Source organism: Tyto alba, unplaced genomic scaffold, assembly GCF_018691265.1.
Source record: "Tyto alba isolate M040663 unplaced genomic scaffold, T.alba_DEE_v4.0 Super-Scaffold_39, whole genome shotgun sequence".
NCBI classification, from domain to species: domain Eukaryota; kingdom Metazoa; phylum Chordata; class Aves; order Strigiformes; family Tytonidae; genus Tyto; species Tyto alba.
This window is the reverse complement of record NW_024881314.1, coordinates 10083419-10102574: the sequence shown is the minus strand read 5'-3', so window position 1 is coordinate 10102574 and position 19156 is coordinate 10083419. Positions and strand designations below refer to the sequence as shown.

Genomic DNA, 19156 nt, shown 5'->3' with positions numbered 1-19156 from the left:
CTAAAATTTTTCTACCTCTTTGCTGAAACATACAGAAGCTCATTTCTTCATAACTTTGTTCCTGTGTTCTGCTTCAAAAACCTATCAGAAGGTTTCTTCACAAGATAGCAAGTTTGTAGCAGATGTTAGGAGATACTGCAGCATTTCTGCAGCACCTTACCTTCACAATTAATTCTTTCCGTACAAAAACCCAGTGAAGAGCAAATACTGGTTTTAAGGCACACACAGGCTGTCTCCAGATTATTAGGACTATATTCAAGCATACTCAAACAAAATACAGTATAATTCCTGAAGTAGTGATAATGTAGAGAAACAGCTTTTTAATATAGCCTTGGGAATGCTCCTGGACAAATGCTTTTGAATTTCTACACTCATACTTCTCAGCATAATGTCTAGGAGCTGGTGCAGAAACTTAATAGAATCCTCAAAACATCTATGTATTCTCAGTCTTACGCAGTTCCTAAATTCTGGCACCTTTCTACAAGCTTCTCCATGAGTTTTTACATCCTTAAGGCCAACTCTGAATTCAGTTCTGACTCCCCAAGAGAAACATAACTAGAAGGTACAACCTCTAAGCAAGATGTGGGAAGAAATTAACCAACACACAAGCAGGAAATGAGAAAACTCTTCAAATATTGTACAAGAAATTTTTTTAATGCTTTTTAGAAAAGAAGTAAGAAAACAGCCTCACACACCTATGAGTCAGTTTAGAACAGTGAACTTGACAGATTCCATTTCACAACCATTTCTATTATTTTCTGAACAAAGAAGTGAAACATACATTGTTTCCCTACATCAGTTTCACTACTTACTTAAATAACAAACTGTTTTCACATCTAATATTCAACTCAGAATGTCTATTCTCAAACAAAATACTGCAAGGATTTAATATAATTTCAGATGTTAAAGTCATCGTAGCAACTGCTGTAAATCAACTGAGGTATGGATTAAGGGATTTTATTTTATCAATACAAATTTTCAGGGGAAGTAAAAATTTGCTAAAGAACACTGAGTTTAACAATGAAACTCTAAAAAATGGACTTTAATGTTTACATGGTTTTGTTCACTAAAGTATGTTACCTACTGATTTCAGAATAAACACAGCTGAAAAATGACAACTGTCTGAAAAAAAAAAAAAGAAAGTTCTGTTTGAACCCACTAAATGTACATTGCAGTTCAGATGTAACCTTCTACCAGATTACTGGTGCTTCAGCAAGTGACATATCAGGTATTTCTCTGCATCAGAGAAAAGTTTAACAGCCATTTTTAAAACAATTTTTATAGAAGTAAAGAGGTAATAGCCAACTGTTGAGAACTACTCTTCATATAATCAAAACAGCAGGAAATCCAGTGTCTGGGGTTTTTTTTCTGATTGTAGAAATGTCAAGGAAAAAAGTTTCATTACTTCTTTATAAGTCAAAGCATGCAAAATATTCACACGCCCAAATTTCCCAAACTTTTGAGCTTAGTGGATATATTTTCCAGAGGAAATAAAAGAGCACTTTAACTGATGTTGGCAAACCTAAAGTTTACAGGGATTATACTAAGAAGTATGTGATGCATGAACAAAAAACATCAAAAAAAAAATAGAAAAAAGACAAATCAGCATTACAGTATTCAGCTTAAACTTCCTGCCTTGGAGGAAGAAAAACATCCAAGACACACCATTTCAAAAAATCTGATACAAACAAAATAATTAATAAGCTTGGTTTGCCACCTGCATAGACATTTTAGTGTCAGCAACTAACAATACGGACAGTAAGGAGCCTGTCTATTGGAGTATCCAGGCAATCAAAGTTACGCCATGGTCTCTTCACTTTAATGAGGACATACAGCACACACCAACTTACCCAACCTGTTGAACTGTTGAAAAGTATGTGACTCCCTCTCTTATAAATAATTAAGCCACCTACAAATTAGAGAAAATCAGTGGTGTGCAAGCAATGACGACTGTCAAGTCTGGTTTTGCTTTAGAAATAGCATGGTGCAAGGAAAACAAAGCCTAGTTTCTTAGTAATCACAGAAGAAACACACCACACCTTCCCATTGTCTGCATAACCCACTTTAGGCCCGACCTGCATGAGATATATCAATCAGGATCATCTCCAGGACATGTTCCCCAAGCTATACAAATCACCATTAAGGATGGCCTGACTGTTTGGTAGCAAGTATATCTTCCTGCAAAGCAGGAGACACAAGTCTGAATCTACCCTCTGGTTGTAACCAACCAAGTCAATGATTGGGAGGATAATTTCAGTCTCTATGGGAAGAGAATAGAATTATATCTTTCATTACTCTGGAGCACCCCCTAGTAGTCACACAAATCCAGGTCCAGGGAAAGCTATCAGCCATCCCTGCCTTCAGGCCAGATGTGGGGAGGTAAACAAGGTGAGGGAGGACATGCTGTCAGAATAATAAATTCACTTAAAAGTAGAGAATATTTAATGCATAATCTTTGCAGATAATGATAAAATAGATTAAATAAAGCCCTTGTTCTTACTACGTCTTCAACACAAACAGTACTCCTCCTATAGGTCACATGTATTTGTCAGGGTACTGATCATCAACATGGTACTTCAGCTGACAAACTTCAATACAGAGCCCAGGTAAATGGGTGGCAAAAGGAGTTGACTTTTCCTAAGATCTTAGTTCTTCAGCAGTTGAAAGCCTGAAAAGTTTAGACTAACACATGGAGAGGTAAAAGAATGGTTCCCTTCCCTCTTAACAAGACTACCCCAAAACACACACTTGAAATATGTGAAAGAAATAAAAAAACAAAAACAAAGTAGCAGCTTGAGACAACACTATATTCTAACAGGAAAAAGAAACAGTCTTCTGGTAACAGAACTTCTGAACCTTGAACTAACTGCAAACCTGGTGAGAAGGAAAGAACTCAGAAGTATCAGACAAGGCCACGTTACAGTACTCTGTGCCATCCAGAAAGAGAGGGGATAACAATATTACCAGCAAGGAGTCTGTGTCCTTGGCATCTGCAGACATAAGAACTTTTTTTCTTCTCCTTACATCAACACTGCTTTTGTACACCTTTATCACCAAACCACTAAGCAACAACACCTTTTTTAAAAAAATAACACCAAAAGACAATCCTAGCATTGCTAATTCTTCAAGAATGCCAAAAATACAGAGACTTGGGAAACATTCTATTTGGAAATATTCTATTTCTGTGCCTCTGGGTCTGAAAGAATAGAGTTAGAGAGTTCTTTCTTCCCTGGAGCAAAATTTACATAAGCATGTAGCTATTGCTAAATAACTTCTGCATTAGAGACAGCTCAGGGAAATGCCCTGTTCTTAAGACTCCCAAGTTTCATCAGATCACTGTGTAGGGCGTTTTATTTTTTTTAATTATTACTCACACTTGTATACTGAATCACTTATAAAACAAATAAGGTTTAATAAGTTTCAATGCCCAAGGCTACCTCAACATGATGACATCTCTGTCACGCAAGAACTGGGAGTGCTACACCCTGCAGCAATAACTAAAAAGCTGTTTGATATAATGGCAGGTTTAAAAGCAAACCTCCAGACCAAGAGAATTTGAAATGCAGATTCGTGAAACAGGTTAGAAGTTTCCTTCAAGTAAACAAATGTTATAAAAAAATGTAGCAATTCCTTATTAAACCAACATTTATAATCCTTCAAATATACAAAGTATCAGAGCACAAAACAGAATTTATTTCAATATTGCAAAGTTAGTTTTATCAAGAGAGGCCAGTTTTAAAACCAAATCTGAAATACTGTAAGCAAAGATTTCTGCTAGAACACACCTGTTGTGAAATGATATATTACTGACGACAGGTGTAAAGAAAAAAAAGAAAAAAGCATCAGTGGAATTAAAATATGTAATGCAGGCTGCGTGTTTCAACAAGAATCATGAAACAGTAGTACTTGTTCTACACATAATGCTGAGTTAGATTAAACAGTAGCATACCTAATCACCAAGACTTAAGGCCACAAAGAGGCAGATCAAAGTGCAGCAACGTCGAACTACTCATTGCGTACCTAACTTGCAGTTTCAGTTCATTGAAATGCAAGAGTTTCATGTCTTTTTAAAACAGTTTTTCCTTGCCGATCTCACTACAAACTCTCTCCTAAATGCAGACCATCAGCAGCATAATATCATAATCTGGCTGAAATCCACCCTGCTAGGGGCAGCCCTAAACAGATCTGATGAAGAGAGAGAAAGACTTTTTATCCCCACCCTGGTGGGTTACTTTCCCAAAACCTGCCTTGCTGTACTGATCAGAAACAGAAAAATGGTCTTTTTTCTCCTGCTTTCTCAGACAGAAATGCCCAGGCAACTACAGTTTGACTCTCAAAGTAACAAAGCACTGGACGAATCCAAGGGCAAAGAATTTTGAAGCTTTATGGCACCAGTTTTAGTCGTCTCTCATGAGGATGTGTTCTGCTTTACACACTTAGTAATTACTTCCTGTGTTTCTGTACAGACTGTTAGAAACTTTTATGTTTAAGAGTAAAGGTCTACTTATTTTAAACACTGTTTTTATTTTCAGCTGATACTTTTGGTTTGACAACACGCTATTGTTACAAATGTGTTACAAAATTCTGAATATTAAACTCTTGAAATAAGTATTTCCTACTCCACTTAAGCATGTCTGCATACACACATACCTGCATACGTATCATTCTGAAAACCTTTATTCCCTACTGATACAATTCATGCTTACATTGTAGTAACTGAAATTAAAAATTGAAGACTGAATGCAAGAAAAGGCTTTAAAAAATCCAGGCTGCTCATACCTACCAACTGGAACAGGAGTTATGAGCTGTAGGACACAAATAAAACTGGCCTGATAAATACCTTCTCCTATCCTAGAGAAAAGGAAAATGTCATATAAATGCAAGAAGGCAGGCTTCTGCTTCCAGGTATATTGTATCGCATTCTAGTTTCGATTCTACTTGTTAAGTATTCACCTGTTTCGCTTAGTATGCACTAATGAACAGGTGGATAGAGCCAAAGCCAAACTCAAAGGAATTATGACAAAACACTAATGTATTATACATCCTACAGGTCTCATCATGCACCTAGAATGGCAGTCAGTCTCCCTTTCCAGATCTGACAATAAAATGATGAAACATCATTCTGTCTTTTGAAACATACTGCAATGCATACAAATATTGCTTCCTCCTGCTTAAGCAGCAAGTCCTAAGTTATTCTAAATATAGATCATTTCTTATATCTTCTGATTTGGAAGAGGTGCTAGAGAAAAAAAAAAAAAAACAAAACAAATCAACCAAAACACACACCACACACCTGTTCCAGAACTTTGCTTTGATGTTCAGTAACACACTGCATACAAGTCCTCATAGCAATTATTTAAAAAGAGCAGAAAATTTATGCAAATTACAGAAACTCGTACAAACACCAGCAAATCCTTAAACCTGTGCAAAGACTACACAAGTGCATCTCATCGGACTTTGCTTGCACTACCTCAATCTTGGTCAACAACAAAACCAAGAAGGAACAACTCCACCCACACAAACTCCCCCATTCCACCCAAATATATTGAAACATCAAAACTGGAACAGATACCAGAACTGTTATTCAAAGTATTTCAAAATGCACACCAACACTTTTAAGGGTGTAAAATTACAAGAAAGCTTTTATAAAAAGATATTCTTAGAACGTACAAGAGGAGTGCTATCATATAGAAGTAGCTCAGGTATTACAGATTTTTTCCCATGCATAGTACATAAATTTTAAAACCCAAACTAAGAGTTCAGCTCTTTGAATCATAAACTATTGTTACTTCACAAGGTAAGGAGCATTAAACGAAAAACTTCTTCAGATTAGCGAGTAAACCCACAGGAAATAGTGCATTTTTTCACACTATTGAAGGTCGCTGTCTAACAAGTTTAGTATGTCTTATTAAAACTATTGAGAACAATATTTTAGTTGAAAAAAAATGGATACAACTTTGAAGAATCACTTGGACTTTGGTTATCAGTTTTGAACTGTCTAGGGGAGACCACTATGTCAGAAGCCCAATCTCTTAATTTTGTACAGTTTCAAAGCAAAATAAACCAACCCAAACTGAATTTTGAAATGACTACTAATATACAATCATATATTTAAAAGCATTTTTGATTTATCAGTATCTATACCAGCAACTTCACTTTTATTTGGTGATTACAAAAATACTTAAAGAAAATATACATACATGGAAATTTACATCTTAAAAACTGTTGTGGAGGAAATTCTATCTGTGTATAATCTTACCCTTTTTTAATAAACAGGAATATCTCTTACATTTGCTATTGAAGGTCTACCATAACAGTATTGTGTGATCATAAATACAATCATCTTTTAAAGGAAAAACAGTATTTACCAGGGCCTGGAGCATGCCATTTATAACAACGGTTCCCTCCATGGTCTGGAAGGAGGACTTAGATAACATTGAAAGTGTCCAGTCCAGGAAGTCTGCCATCCTTTTTTGCCTGACATCAGGGCGGACAATAAATCTGTCACAGAAGAACACAAAACACTGCAGTTACTAACTTTATGACTCTTAATGAATAATTTTTCCTGCTATCCAAACTGCTTGCAGTTCCTAAAAGCAATTTTCCAATGGGTATTTACCTAAATCACTGAGGGTGCGAATACTCCAAACCATCATATGTTCAGCCCTTCTGTTTCTGAGCAAGGCTCTGACCCAGAATTTCATTTTCACTTCAAACCAATCTATGAACTTGGATTCTAGAGATTTCTCATCTTAACTGTAAAGTAACAAACTTTCCAAAGGTCCCACATAAAAATTATTTCCATCAGAATTAGTGAAAACCTGAAACCAATATGAGGATTCTACACCATTCTCACCAGGAACAGCTATTCTGCAAATCTAAATATTGGTGCAAATCAACAATTGGTCCATACTCTGTTATCAGCCAGGCATGTAAAAAGTAATCATTAGTGCCATATTTGTTTTTTCAGATATTTGATAAGGTCAAGCACCTGTTATTTAGCACAATGGATGGGTCAAGAGATGCATTTTTACCCATCTTAGAGAGGGCAATAGATTCACCATGGTTAAACTAGTTCTGTAAACCTATACTCAGTCACCATCAGCGCCAGCCAAGCTACAGTCAGGGCATCTGCTTCAGTTATCTAATTCAGTATTCTTAGCACCTAAAAATTTGGGTCCTGTTCCAGCAGAGATTCAGACTAAATTAAGAAACTTTGTTCTCAATACAATCAAAGGAAACAAGGTACATGGGAAAGCCCACAAAGTACAATCCATAGCACTTAAAGAAGGATGTATGCAGAGCCTGTATCTGGTTACGTTATACACCTACAAATTAAATGGGGAACTGCACCAAGAGCTAACTGATGGGGAATATTAAACACAGAGAACACAGGTAACAGTGTGCTGACATATGATCACTTGAATTGTCTTCAAAGTCAGTATCTATTGTGTTCAGCAAGAGAACAATGAAGATTGGGGCAGGAGTTATCTGGGGGGTGGGGGGCTGTTTTATAACAGAGCAGCAAGGACAAAGCCTGCTTTTGCACAATAACAGAGGTAAGAGAATTAACCTGTAAAGTAGATGAACTGGTTCCTAGACCCCTTCTCAGCCCAAAGGCGTTTAAATCTTAATTTCTCAAAGGAGCGCCCTAACCTCTAGACTACAAGCAAGATAAGGATAAACCTCATCTCCTCCTACTGCAGCCAGGTCACTGAGCAGACAAAAAAGAGAATTCATGAAACAAACTCCAGCTCCTTTGCCCTATGAAACATAAATTATTTTGGAAAACAGGAAATATTGGATTCTAATGTTTCTAAACTTCACTTGAAATTCATAAACTCCTTAGAGCAGGAACCAGAACCCAGACTTCCTCTTCCTCCCCAAGGAATTTCCTACTCGGCGTGTTACAGACTTAGATTCCTGTATCTTATCTGTCTGTCCTAAGACTTTTGTATTCCTGCCTACCCAACAGTCTAACTTCAAGAAGATCAAACAGTGATCTCATCTCAGAATAACTATACCCATTCATTAATGAACTGTTTTGGGATGTGAAAGCAATGAATTCAAGTGCACCAACGCCAAAAGGCCTTGGACCGAGTCTTCTAACTCCTGGTGAAGTGTTTTAATCATTATGCTATTTTGAAATTGGTGTTTTCATAATAAACTCAATAATTGTAAGCACATTAAATAGTAATTTTGCTCCCATTAGAGCCTTACACACCTTGATACAGCTGGTACTACAATCACCTTAATGTATTCTATCCCCTTATTTGTTACAAATACATATTTTTAATAAGAATTAATTCAGCCAATAAAGCAAGAGGTGAAGAGAGCATAAGACAACTGCTAATAATATGCCTGTATAGTATGCTGCATTAGGATGACAAGCACTTAGGAAATCCCCCTGAAATCCAGGGTTGAGCACTGCATAAACATGAAGTTTTGCTGAATGCAGTGCTGTAATCAATCACATTACTGTATATATGCTTTCACTAGTAATTTAGTTTTACAAATACCTTGGAGTACAAATGAAGTGCAAAATCAATTAGTACAATGTAATGAAAGAATCTTCTAAAATTAGTCATCCTTACTTGAGAATGCTTCCAAATACTGGATGTACCTTGAAAAGCCTATCACAGTTGGTTGATTTGGGCGTTTTTTTGGCTTTTTAGGAAGTGAAGAAGATAGACACATACAGGCACATATGAATGCTCAAGAATAATTCACTCTATGTCACACTTTCACCTCAAATCCTCTGCTTCTGACAACTTGTGACAAAGCACATTACCAATGCAGATACATAAAAATCCCAGAAAAACAACTTCCAATTATCACTTCCAAAATTACTGCAAAAAACTAATTATGATACGGAGACAAACCTACGTTCTGTCACATGGAAATAAGTATGTAACAGGCAAGATTATTTATTAAAGACTATTTAAATGGTTCATGCATTCACTTAAATTTTGCCCTGAAATATTTCAGAGTAAATCAGAAAAGTACAGGATTAGTCACCAGAGAACTATGATTCTAGTCTCAATTCCTTCACGAATTTTCCACATGACACTGTTAGTTCTAAAACAAAAAAATTCTTTATTTTGTCATCAGATTCAGAATTGTTGCCTTATACTCAATAAAATCAAATTTCTAAAGCATTAAGTCCCATGACTGAAGTTCAGAACAGATTTTAAATAAGTACATGGACAGTTATTTCCCAAAAAGACAGTTAGGATCTGCTCTACTTAATGTTGCATTTAACAAGTATTTTGATACAATCAGTCCCACAAATTTCATGCCTCTTAATCCAGAGAAAAACTTTAACACAGATTTTATTGCTCAGAGTAGCTACCCACATCCACTATCATAATTTCATCTTGTTCACCCTACAGAGCCTCTGCTCCTATAGCTACCCTGGCAAAACTGTGTTGGCAGAGCCCCCTAGTGTAGACAGAGTATACAGTAGTGTAAAGATTCTGGGGTTTTTCTTGCTTTAAAACAAAGGAAAAAAGAAAGAAAAACCAAATGACAAACTGAGCTGATCAAATCCCCCTTCCACTAGAATATATCGGAATATGTACTGTGATACATACTGAAAAAAAGACAGTGTGTACTAGTACAGTTTATGGTCTTTGTAATTTATTTTCATATGCATCACAAATGAAACCAAATCTCCACTAATGCACTAGTAGAGGAAAGAACAGATACAGAAGTTCGTTATTCCAAATTTATAAAAACAACCCTAGCATCGGTATTACTGAAGTGATGCAAAAAATGTCAGAACAAGTGCACCTCTATCACAAATTGTTCAGTGCCTGAACATCAACTGTGTAAAACAATGATATTTAGAAAGTTTCATTAACCTACACCTGTTTCATTTGATCATTTGACAATAACCGTAAGAAAACAGAAGCACTGTTTTTTGGATGAAAGAATGAAGGAAGTGACAAGAGGGATATTAAGGAAATAAGTTCTAGCATTACTATTTCCTTTCACGTAACTTAAGTACTGCTATAAAACATCAAGCCAGTAATAAACCATGCAACACACAGCAAATGTCAGCAGCAAGACAAGGTAACTCTATCTTTCTGAAACCCTGCATCACAAACCCATCCCTAGAAGGCAATCTGAACAGTATCTCGTCAACAGTGAAGATCTGTATCACTTGTGATAGATACCTGTTCCTCTAGTAAGCAAAAGAAAACACGGTATGTCCAATAATAAACACACTATTAGATCTGATTCAAGCAAGTGAAACATCCCACACAGAGTTGGCAACTTCCAGTCCTCCCAATGCTGTCATTAGTAGTATGTCAAACTAAAAAATGGCAGGAGAAATGGGAACTAGCTTTTTTCCTTTCTGCCAAGAAGCACAAAAGAGACTTACTTTGAAACCAGTACAGCAGCTGCATCTCGAGCCTTATCACTGACAATCAAGTAACACTAAAGGTAAAAGAAAACTAACTGTAAAAGAATTCATACATGTAGATTTAAAAACAACTAGGTAACAACTTTGTACATTAATATACTACTTAATAATTATGATTACAAACATTATTATTACAATCTGAGTTTAAGATTATAAAAAATTAAATTTCCCATAACAAACCATATTTTAGACACAATCTCCCTTCTAGCATCTTTCAAAGCAGGTTTACCTTTACTGAAACCATAACTTACAGTCATATTTGTGCTACCACATGCCTACAAATGATAAGCCACTTAAGTGCTGCAAGCATCGAAATCATAAACTGTTCAGGTATTTATGGGGAGGGGGTGGTTGTTTATTTTTATCTTAAAGGGATGAAAAGTTAGCCACTTCATCTTATGCCTGGTGAAACTTTATTATCTTCACTGAAAATTCTTCAAGCAGTCATAGCTTCCAGTGTTACTCATCCTGACAGAATTATAATTTCCTACATGAATCAAACTTGACTTTCTGAAAAAGCTAACTAGTATTTTCATATGTTAAAAGCTGTTAACATAATCAAAGGCACGGATTCGTATCAGACAGTCATAAAATAAGACAGTTTATTACTTCAGGAAAAGGAAGTGTTTCATCTGACACGAAAACAGCAACGAACACACTGAAGATTCCAAAACTATGGAGAAATTCTTTACAGATTAGATAAGAAAATATGGGCTCAAATAATATTCTGAAAAGACAGTAACTTATTGCATATTGAAAGATGAAGTGTAAGAAAAATATCACAGGCTTTAAAGTATTACAAGGTGTATTACACTTACTTTAGCTATTTTAAGTATGCGATCCATTGTTGGCATACGAGCATGCCCTTCCTCAGAAATAATATTTCCATCAAAACGGGCCAGATCAAAAGGAATCAAGCATATCATGGAGAGCCATAATAAAAGCATATAACGAGTTTCCCAAGTCTGGAAAAGAATGGTAAAACAAAATATGCACTCCATTTTCTGGAACATATTCCAACAAAGCGCCTAGAACAGAAACTATCCGCTAGCTCCAAGGAACTTTCAAATTAAGTTGATGAAGAGAAAACTCTGAACCTGAATGCTCGGAAACACCAAAGGAGACAGAACTACAAGTGATTCCCAACAGGAGAACACTAACAAAATGAATGGACCCTCCCCTCTCAATCTGAAATCTAGAAGTTTATTTCCTTCCCAAAGGAAAACTGCATGTTGCCATTTTCATGTTTTCTCCTTCCCTCAGTCCATCTGTGCCTCCAGTCACAAATATGAGAGAAACGTGTTCTTCTTCCTAATTTCTTATGAATTGCTTTCATGGGTTTACTGAAACAACTTTAGATGTGTTTTGAGAGACAGACAGACAGCAAGGAACTCTGACAAGCTTTAAAGATGTACAACAACAGCAAAGTGGTCAGAACTTATAATGTTTATTAAAAAATTGTTTTAATTTAGAGCAGCAATACAATTACTGTCTTCATATCCATGATTTTTTGTTACTTATAATAGATTATATTCTCTCTTAAAAATCATTTATCTTAATAAGCCTTCTGGAATTCTTATTTTTCCTTATTTAAAAATATAAGATTATGAACTATGTTATCTTGGAGTTGGACTCGATGATGCTTATGGGTCCCTTTCAATTCAAGACATTCTATGACTCTATGATCTCAATACATGCTTAAAAATTCTTTGCTTAAATATTTTTTCAAATCAGAATTCTTGCCAAGAACATTCCCAGCCAAATAAAACTTCGAATCAGGACATATAATGAAGTGGTGTTGCCCTGTTTTTCAAACTACAAACAGGTAGGAAAAAAAAAAAATCTTAAATTCCGTGTTATTTTTCCATTCCCAGGAATATATTATCAAAAGGCAAAAATCCAAGCAATTCATGCCTCACGCCATAACTGTGCAATTTTCTCCAGTCTTCACCTCCCCCCTTTAAAAAGAAAAGAAAAAAAAAAAACAACCAACCAAACAAATCAAACCAACAAAAAAAAAAACAGCAAAACAAAACCCCTCACAGATATGATGACAGATATTGAGGGGGGGGGTTGAAGAAGAAAAAAACATTTTATGAAATTAAACAAGGAAAAATAACTATCATCTTCATTTCCTCATCAAAATAATAGTTCCTATACCAACTTTGACAAAACCCCAAAACAGCCTCTTCACATTATGAAATAATAAATACATAAATCTACATCCTCCATTTCCTGTGATTTACTTTTATGACTTCAACCTAAATTAACATGACCATTAATGATATGCATAGCAGGAAGAGGACTTCTCAGTTACTCCTTTTAGAAGTTAAATCTCTTTCACTGCCTTTCTTATTACTGTTGTTTCAATTAATTTGTTCCCTTTTATGAGTGGTTAAAGATTTCATTTGCTCCTCTACTGCCATCACTTCCAAATCCTTCAAATATATCCCACAAAAGAAAAACACAAGACCTCTCCTTCAATACGACATTTCTCTTCTGACAAGATGACTTTCGCACTAAATCCAGATGTTCAGTTAACACCAGATAGGGTGTATCACTACTTTATACACTTTTTTTCAGATTTTTTTCTTGCACTGTTCATCAGCTTTTTCTGCTGGGGACACAAAAGTTAAACAAAGAGTACAGCAAGTTCTCACCTCAGAGTCTTTTGGATTCTGGTCTACAAGCATATCCAAAACTGGCTGTAAATCACCTACTTCATGAGGAAACAGTGGGAGGAAAAGTTTGTAGCCTCTCACCTATAACAGAAAGTTTCAAAATTTAGTAAGGCATCTGGCATCATCAAGTACTGAAGAACAAGAAAAGACCCTCTGAGGAGCCTCTTGTATATGATCCTCATGTAGTAAGAACAATAAGGATATTGAGATTTTTATGTTTTTACAAACTTACTAAGAATTAATTGAATGATAATTCTTTAAAAAAGGGGTCTCTGGAGATTGTCTAGTCCAACTCTCCTGATAAAGTCACCCACAGCAGGCTGCCTAGGACAGTGTCCAGTAGGATGCTCAGTATCTCCAGAGATGAAGACACCACAACCTCTCTGAGCAATCGACTCCAGTGTTCAACCCTCACAGTAAAAAAATGTCATCTTATGCTCACATTGAAATTCCACAACTCATCTAATTCTTCGTCATATTTTACTCTTCTTTTAACATTAGGACTCGTTTTACCACTCAGTATCTTGATGTCTGCAATTTTTTTTGCATTCAGACTTTGATTTTTATTACTCTGGATCATTAAATAGCATAAGCTATCATGAAAACAATAAAAAAAAGAACTAATCCTTCACAGTATAATTTAAAACATTTCATAGCTTTACTTAGAAAATTATCTCTTTATTTATTCTACTATTTTTGAAAACATGAAATGTTTTAAAGTTGTTTAAACAACAAAGAAAATATTAGAGACTTACACATTTCAGTTACAGCATGTTAAATTTGGGGGGTTTTACCTTTGTAATGATGTAAAGAAATTTAAAAGCCAGGTGCACTAGCGGAGGAGGAGATCCCTTGTCCCGTACTATATCCAACAAGGAATTCATCATCCACTCTAATGAAAGGAGAGGAAAAAAGTGATATTACATGCAGTTAGCTTACAGTTTCTCATACTTCTAATAATAAAGAGGGAGATAATAGACATATAAGTAATATCAACCATGGCAATCTTGTAATGCAAATATGGAACTTCTAGTTAGATTCTCAAGTATATTATTTAAACATGACATTCCCACCTAAGTGGCGATCCAACAAGTGAGGCTGCTCCTGGTACTTGTCCATTATACCTGGAAAAGGAAAAGATATGTGTAATAAGCTAGTCAAATTAAAGGATCTTACAGGCATTAATTGTGAGATACATTTCAATTATAGACAACTTTAGCTTAAGATTTCAGTATCCTTGAGCTAAGGGTTGCCACCACCTGTAAGGGAGGTCAAAAAGTAAGAAAAATACAGAGAAATAACTGTAAAAATACGTTCTGTCCACTTCTACAGTGCAATCATTTACCTACATGGAATCATAAACTCCCTTCAGGAGTTTCTCAAATTATTGTGGACAAACCTCACAGCTAGATGAAACAAGCAATCACTCAGTTTGTTGCAGTTCTTCACTGCAGAGCTCTTTGTGGGTCTCCTTCCCCAAGTACAACTTACCAGCACACCATTTCTGATGGAACTCGGCAAACAGAGGACAACATTAAATCACTATTGACTGTAGCTGCTCCAGGCATACCAGCTTTACACTGCACTCCTACCCACACAGCAACCAGAATGCTGCTTTACACCTTTCTGCCTTGCTGTTCACATCTTCTTCATTAAGATATGGAATCCCACTTACTTTCACACACTGTTCTACTTGTTAGCATGTCAAATTACTAAATGTGTCTTTAAAAATATACACACAGAGATACCTCAACATCACAAAGTGTAGTAGCACTTTTCCAACCCTGAGGCTAAGGCAGCCATGGGGAAATTCTCCCTGGACACACTGGGTTTCACCACAAGGCTATTTTCCTTCCCATGCCTGGAACACATTTAAAGACATAGTTCCACCACTCAGGATCTCTACTGAAACAGGGTATAGATATTGCAAAGTTCTTATCTTTCTTTTGAGCTACCTGACTATAGCAAGAAAAAACCCAACATAGTAGTACTTTGCAAGGGAAGGTGCTCTTCACAATTCTCAGAGCTAGTTTTTTGTTTTGAAATATAACACAGGAAATCATTCAGCAAAGATCAAAGAATCCTTGACAAATTTTAACCTGGACAAACTGTAGCTATTACTATCTGTGCTCCTCAGAACTTTTCACATTGTTTTCTTTATCTTGTTGCCAGTGATATGTTATCAGGAAAGCCTGCTATACAAGGAAAAGCTGAGAGAATTGGGTTTGTCTAGCCTTGAGAAGAGAAGGCTTAGGGGAGACCTTTTCACCATGTTGCAGTATTTAAAGGGTGGCTACAAAGACAACGGAGACTCCCTTTTTACAGAGTCCCATGGAAAAGATGAGGGGTAATCCCAAATTAATCCTGGGGAGATCCTGACTGGACACGAGGCAAATTTTTTCATAAGGAGAACCATCAGCCACTGGAATAATCTCCTCAGTGAAGTGGTGGATTCCCCAACATTTGACACTTCTAAGATTCCGCTGGACAGGGCGCTGGGCCATCTTATCTAGACCGGGCTTTTGCCAAGAAAGGTTGGACCAGATGATCCTTGATGTTCCTTCCAACCTAGTATTCTGTAAGTCTATGATTCCTTTTGAGAATCTACTTGAGGAAAGACAAACTGAAATTGAATGTTGAAAAGAAACTAAGAACAACTTGACACAGTTTTTAGAAATAACAGCATTTCAATTTAAACCTAGAATCAATGAAAAGAAGCTACAGAAATTAAAGTTGGATTTCAGAAGAGATCATCAAGTGATCCAGCACTGTGCTGGAGGTTGCCTGGATCATCTTAGATATTTGGTCAGAAAATACCTTTTTATAAGAAAACTAGAATACCTTCTTAACCTGTCCTTCTCCTGTATTTGTTTCTCTCAAACTTTTTTGCTCTCTATCCCTCTTCTTCACTTGTCATATCACCACTCAGATTTAAGACTTAACTCCAACAGTGCTGTAGCTGACTTGTTGATGATACTGCGCAACCACTTTCAAGACACCAGCCTGCCAACAGTATCCTTGAACTAACTTGTGCAACTCCATTGGGGTACCACAGTGCTGTCTCCTATCAAGTGGGAAGCCTGAGCTCCCAATCGTCACTAACTACGCACTGTAATAAAGCAATAGCTCTCAAGCAGAAGTGGAATTTAATAACAAATTCCTTATCTCACTGAATTGTTCTCCCAGATCACAGTCTGGCCATTTAAAATAAAACCCTAAATCTAAATGCTGAAGAGAATTAACTTAAAAAAAGTTATTATAATGCTATTATTAAAAAAAAAAAATCTTCCTACATTTTCCTACAAAATTATATTTGCAGATTAAACTATCTTCTAAACTTCTGTCTCTAACAGTTCACAAAAAAATGAGCATAACATGTTTTTGTGAATGTTTCAGAGACCTGCATTAAAATCCTCTGTAACTGATGATTACTGCGTTATCTGAACAAACATTAAAGGTATTCCATAAGCTTCAACATTATAACCCACACATTTAGCTTGTTACCATATTTGGGATATTTTGCCCGAGAAGGATCAAATGATACCTTACAACTCTAAATAGTATACACAAATATTGAACATGTACAGTACCTATCAGTTTTAAGTATATTAACACTGTATTTACTGGGCAGTGATATGCATGCAGAAAGTTCATAGCTACAATTTAAATACACAGAGACTGTACACACAGTAAGAAACACCAAGAGGCACAGCAAGATGATCGGTTGGAGAAGATGATGGCCTTTCACACACTGAGATTTTTTTCAGTAATGGCTTTTCTATCCCATCTAACTATTTCACCTGTGACACTGAACAATCAACACAAATGTGACCATTCTTGCTACTTCTTTCTTGTACAATTACATGTTCAGCATTAACCTCCCCAGATGGAACAGTCAGTTAAGTCAATTGAGTATGACACTACTGAGTAACTTCTGCAGGGTCAGATTTCCAAATTTTGGGTTTTCTGGTTTATTGTTTGCCTACCTAGTTTCTTCTTGTCAAAAATAAAGACACAAGATCAATATTTTGTCTGTAAATTTTTGCAGTTTCACCATTCTTGCAAAAGTACTTGCAGAATGCTAGTCCACTTAATTTGATTTGCAAATGCATGAAACCTTAAATTAACTTTTGCAAATCACCTGGTCACAATATTGGATCCAATACACAGATGTGCATTATAACAGGCTAATTACCTAGGTCACTGTTACATCTGGGTAATTATACCACTTCTATATTCAGCTGAGGTCTAGAAGCAGAACAACTTTCATTAGATGGCACAAAGGCTCAGTTATTAAGTCAGATCCAAGTTGCCTCCACTCATAAACAATTACATAATCTGTATGGATTCACATGCCCTTCATATTTCCTATGAAATATAAAAGTAAAAATATTAAATTACCACTTTAAAGCTCAAAATTCATGCATTTTTAACAAGCTCTTAGGTATATCTTTGACAGACATAGAAACTTTAACTGAATTACTGCCTGCATTCAAATAGAAAACTGAAGGCTAAACATGGGCTGAATACAGATTTCTTAAATCTAAGACCTGGGGTTTTATTTACAATGGTTAAATACCATGTAGTAATAGAATATCTATCTGGGGAAAAAAAATAGTAAAAAAATAAATCTAAACTACCTGTTGATTGAGTTACAGCATTATCACTAAATCAAAATTAGCGGTTTAGTCCTTTTTTAGCAATAAGTTTCTGTAAGCAATATAAGAACATGCTCACTTTGGATGATGTGCTCACCTATGAATTTTTCCACGGTCATTTCCCGAGTCACCATATCCCCAAAGGCTCCCTTCAGGTTGCCGATGAGCCCCCTGACTTCCTGACCTTCTGTGAAACCCTCCAGGATATTCCTCGTGGCGATGACACCCGGCTCCTGATTCTTGCCTTCTTCTGCCTCCGGCCCCGCTCCATCCATCTCGCCCAAAGCCATGCCCGCGCCCGGCCGGCCGCGCTCCCTGGAACAGCAGCCGGTCAGTCAGGCTGTCCCTCCCGCGGGGCGCGGAGCCGGGGGGTCGCCCCCCGCTGCCGCTCGCCCCTCAGCCCCGGCTCGCGCCAGCCGCGGCCCAGCCCCGCCCCGCCCTGCCCGCCGCCATGCTGCCCACCGCGCCCCTCACCCGCCGCGCAGCGGAGGCCCGGCCCGGCCCTCCCACACGGCGGGCGGCTCTCGGAAGCAGCGAAGGCGTCGGCGACAGCACCGGGGACGGCGAGCGACCCCCCCTTTCCCAGCCCCGGCCCTAAGCCGGGAGCTCCCGTCCGCATTACCCGGGCAACGCCGCTCCACTCCCCGCAGCCTGCTCCGCGCGCGCTGCCGGGCGCAACCTCCCTCCTACGGGGCGCCGCGCGGGACCAACGGCTGCAGAGGCGGCTGCGCTGCCGCGGCGGCCCCGCCCCTGCCGGCGGGCGGCTGAGGGGGAGCTGAGGTTAACGGGGCGCGGGCGGGCGGCTGAGGGGAAGGTTGGCGGGGAGCGGGCGGGCGGCGGCCCCTCTGTGTCCGGGATCCTGCGATCTCTCGGCCGCCACAGCCCGTGCTTTACGTTTCTTCAGCGAGCCGGGGAAACGCCCCTCGTTTTCTCGGCCGTGGCGCAGGCTCTGCCCCGCTCTGGCCGTGTTTCTGCCAGGCCGCCGGGCACAGAAGTGCTGCCGTGCCAGGAAGAAGGGTCCTGAATTTGCCTCTCAAGTCGTACTGCGCAGGTTTCGAAAGGCGTGTGGAAGGCAGGTGGATTACGCAGTTATCCGTAGCCTCCGTTTCTTACCACAGCAGAACGTTGAATTATATGGTTAATGTCATAACGCATTATCTAAATCTTATAAAATTCTGGAAACAAAGTTGGAATGCTGAAAGCTACAACCACGGGGTGGGGGGGGGGGGGAAGAAAGGAAGTGGGCAGACTCAAACAAATGTCTGCCCCTCACATAAGTTATTATCTCACATGCCACATTCATTCCCGTTAGCTTTCTCGGGTAGATATTTTGTCATATTTCAGTCCAAGACATACCATATCTCCATCCACTCTTCCCACACACTTTT

The 19156-nt window shown here is 37.8% G+C and overlaps 1 protein-coding gene across 4 annotated transcripts in view; it reads right to left on the bottom strand.

Moving 5' to 3' along the window:
• Positions 1-18763, bottom strand: part of TBCD (tubulin folding cofactor D) — a 130340-nt gene extending 111577 nt beyond the window's left edge. For 2 of the 4 annotated variants that reach the window (XM_042802361.1, XM_042802363.1), the window contains exons 1-8: positions 18391-18763; positions 17866-18083; positions 14184-14234; positions 13905-14002; positions 13090-13191; positions 11248-11394; positions 10388-10443; positions 6369-6501 (exon numbers count right to left, since the gene is read on the bottom strand). In XM_042802361.1, the coding sequence (XP_042658295.1) occupies positions 6369-6501; positions 10388-10443; positions 11248-11394; positions 13090-13191; positions 13905-14002; positions 14184-14234; positions 17866-18058 (780 nt within the window). In that variant the 5' untranslated portion in view covers positions 18059-18083; positions 18391-18763. Of the gene's footprint in view, positions 1-6368; positions 6502-10387; positions 10444-11247; positions 11395-13089; positions 13192-13904; positions 14003-14183; positions 14235-17865; positions 18084-18242; positions 18349-18390 lie in introns of those variants that run through there. The other 2 variants (XM_042802362.1, XM_033000309.2) reach the window with 2 other exon arrangements.
• Positions 18764-19156: the final 393 nt, after the last annotated feature.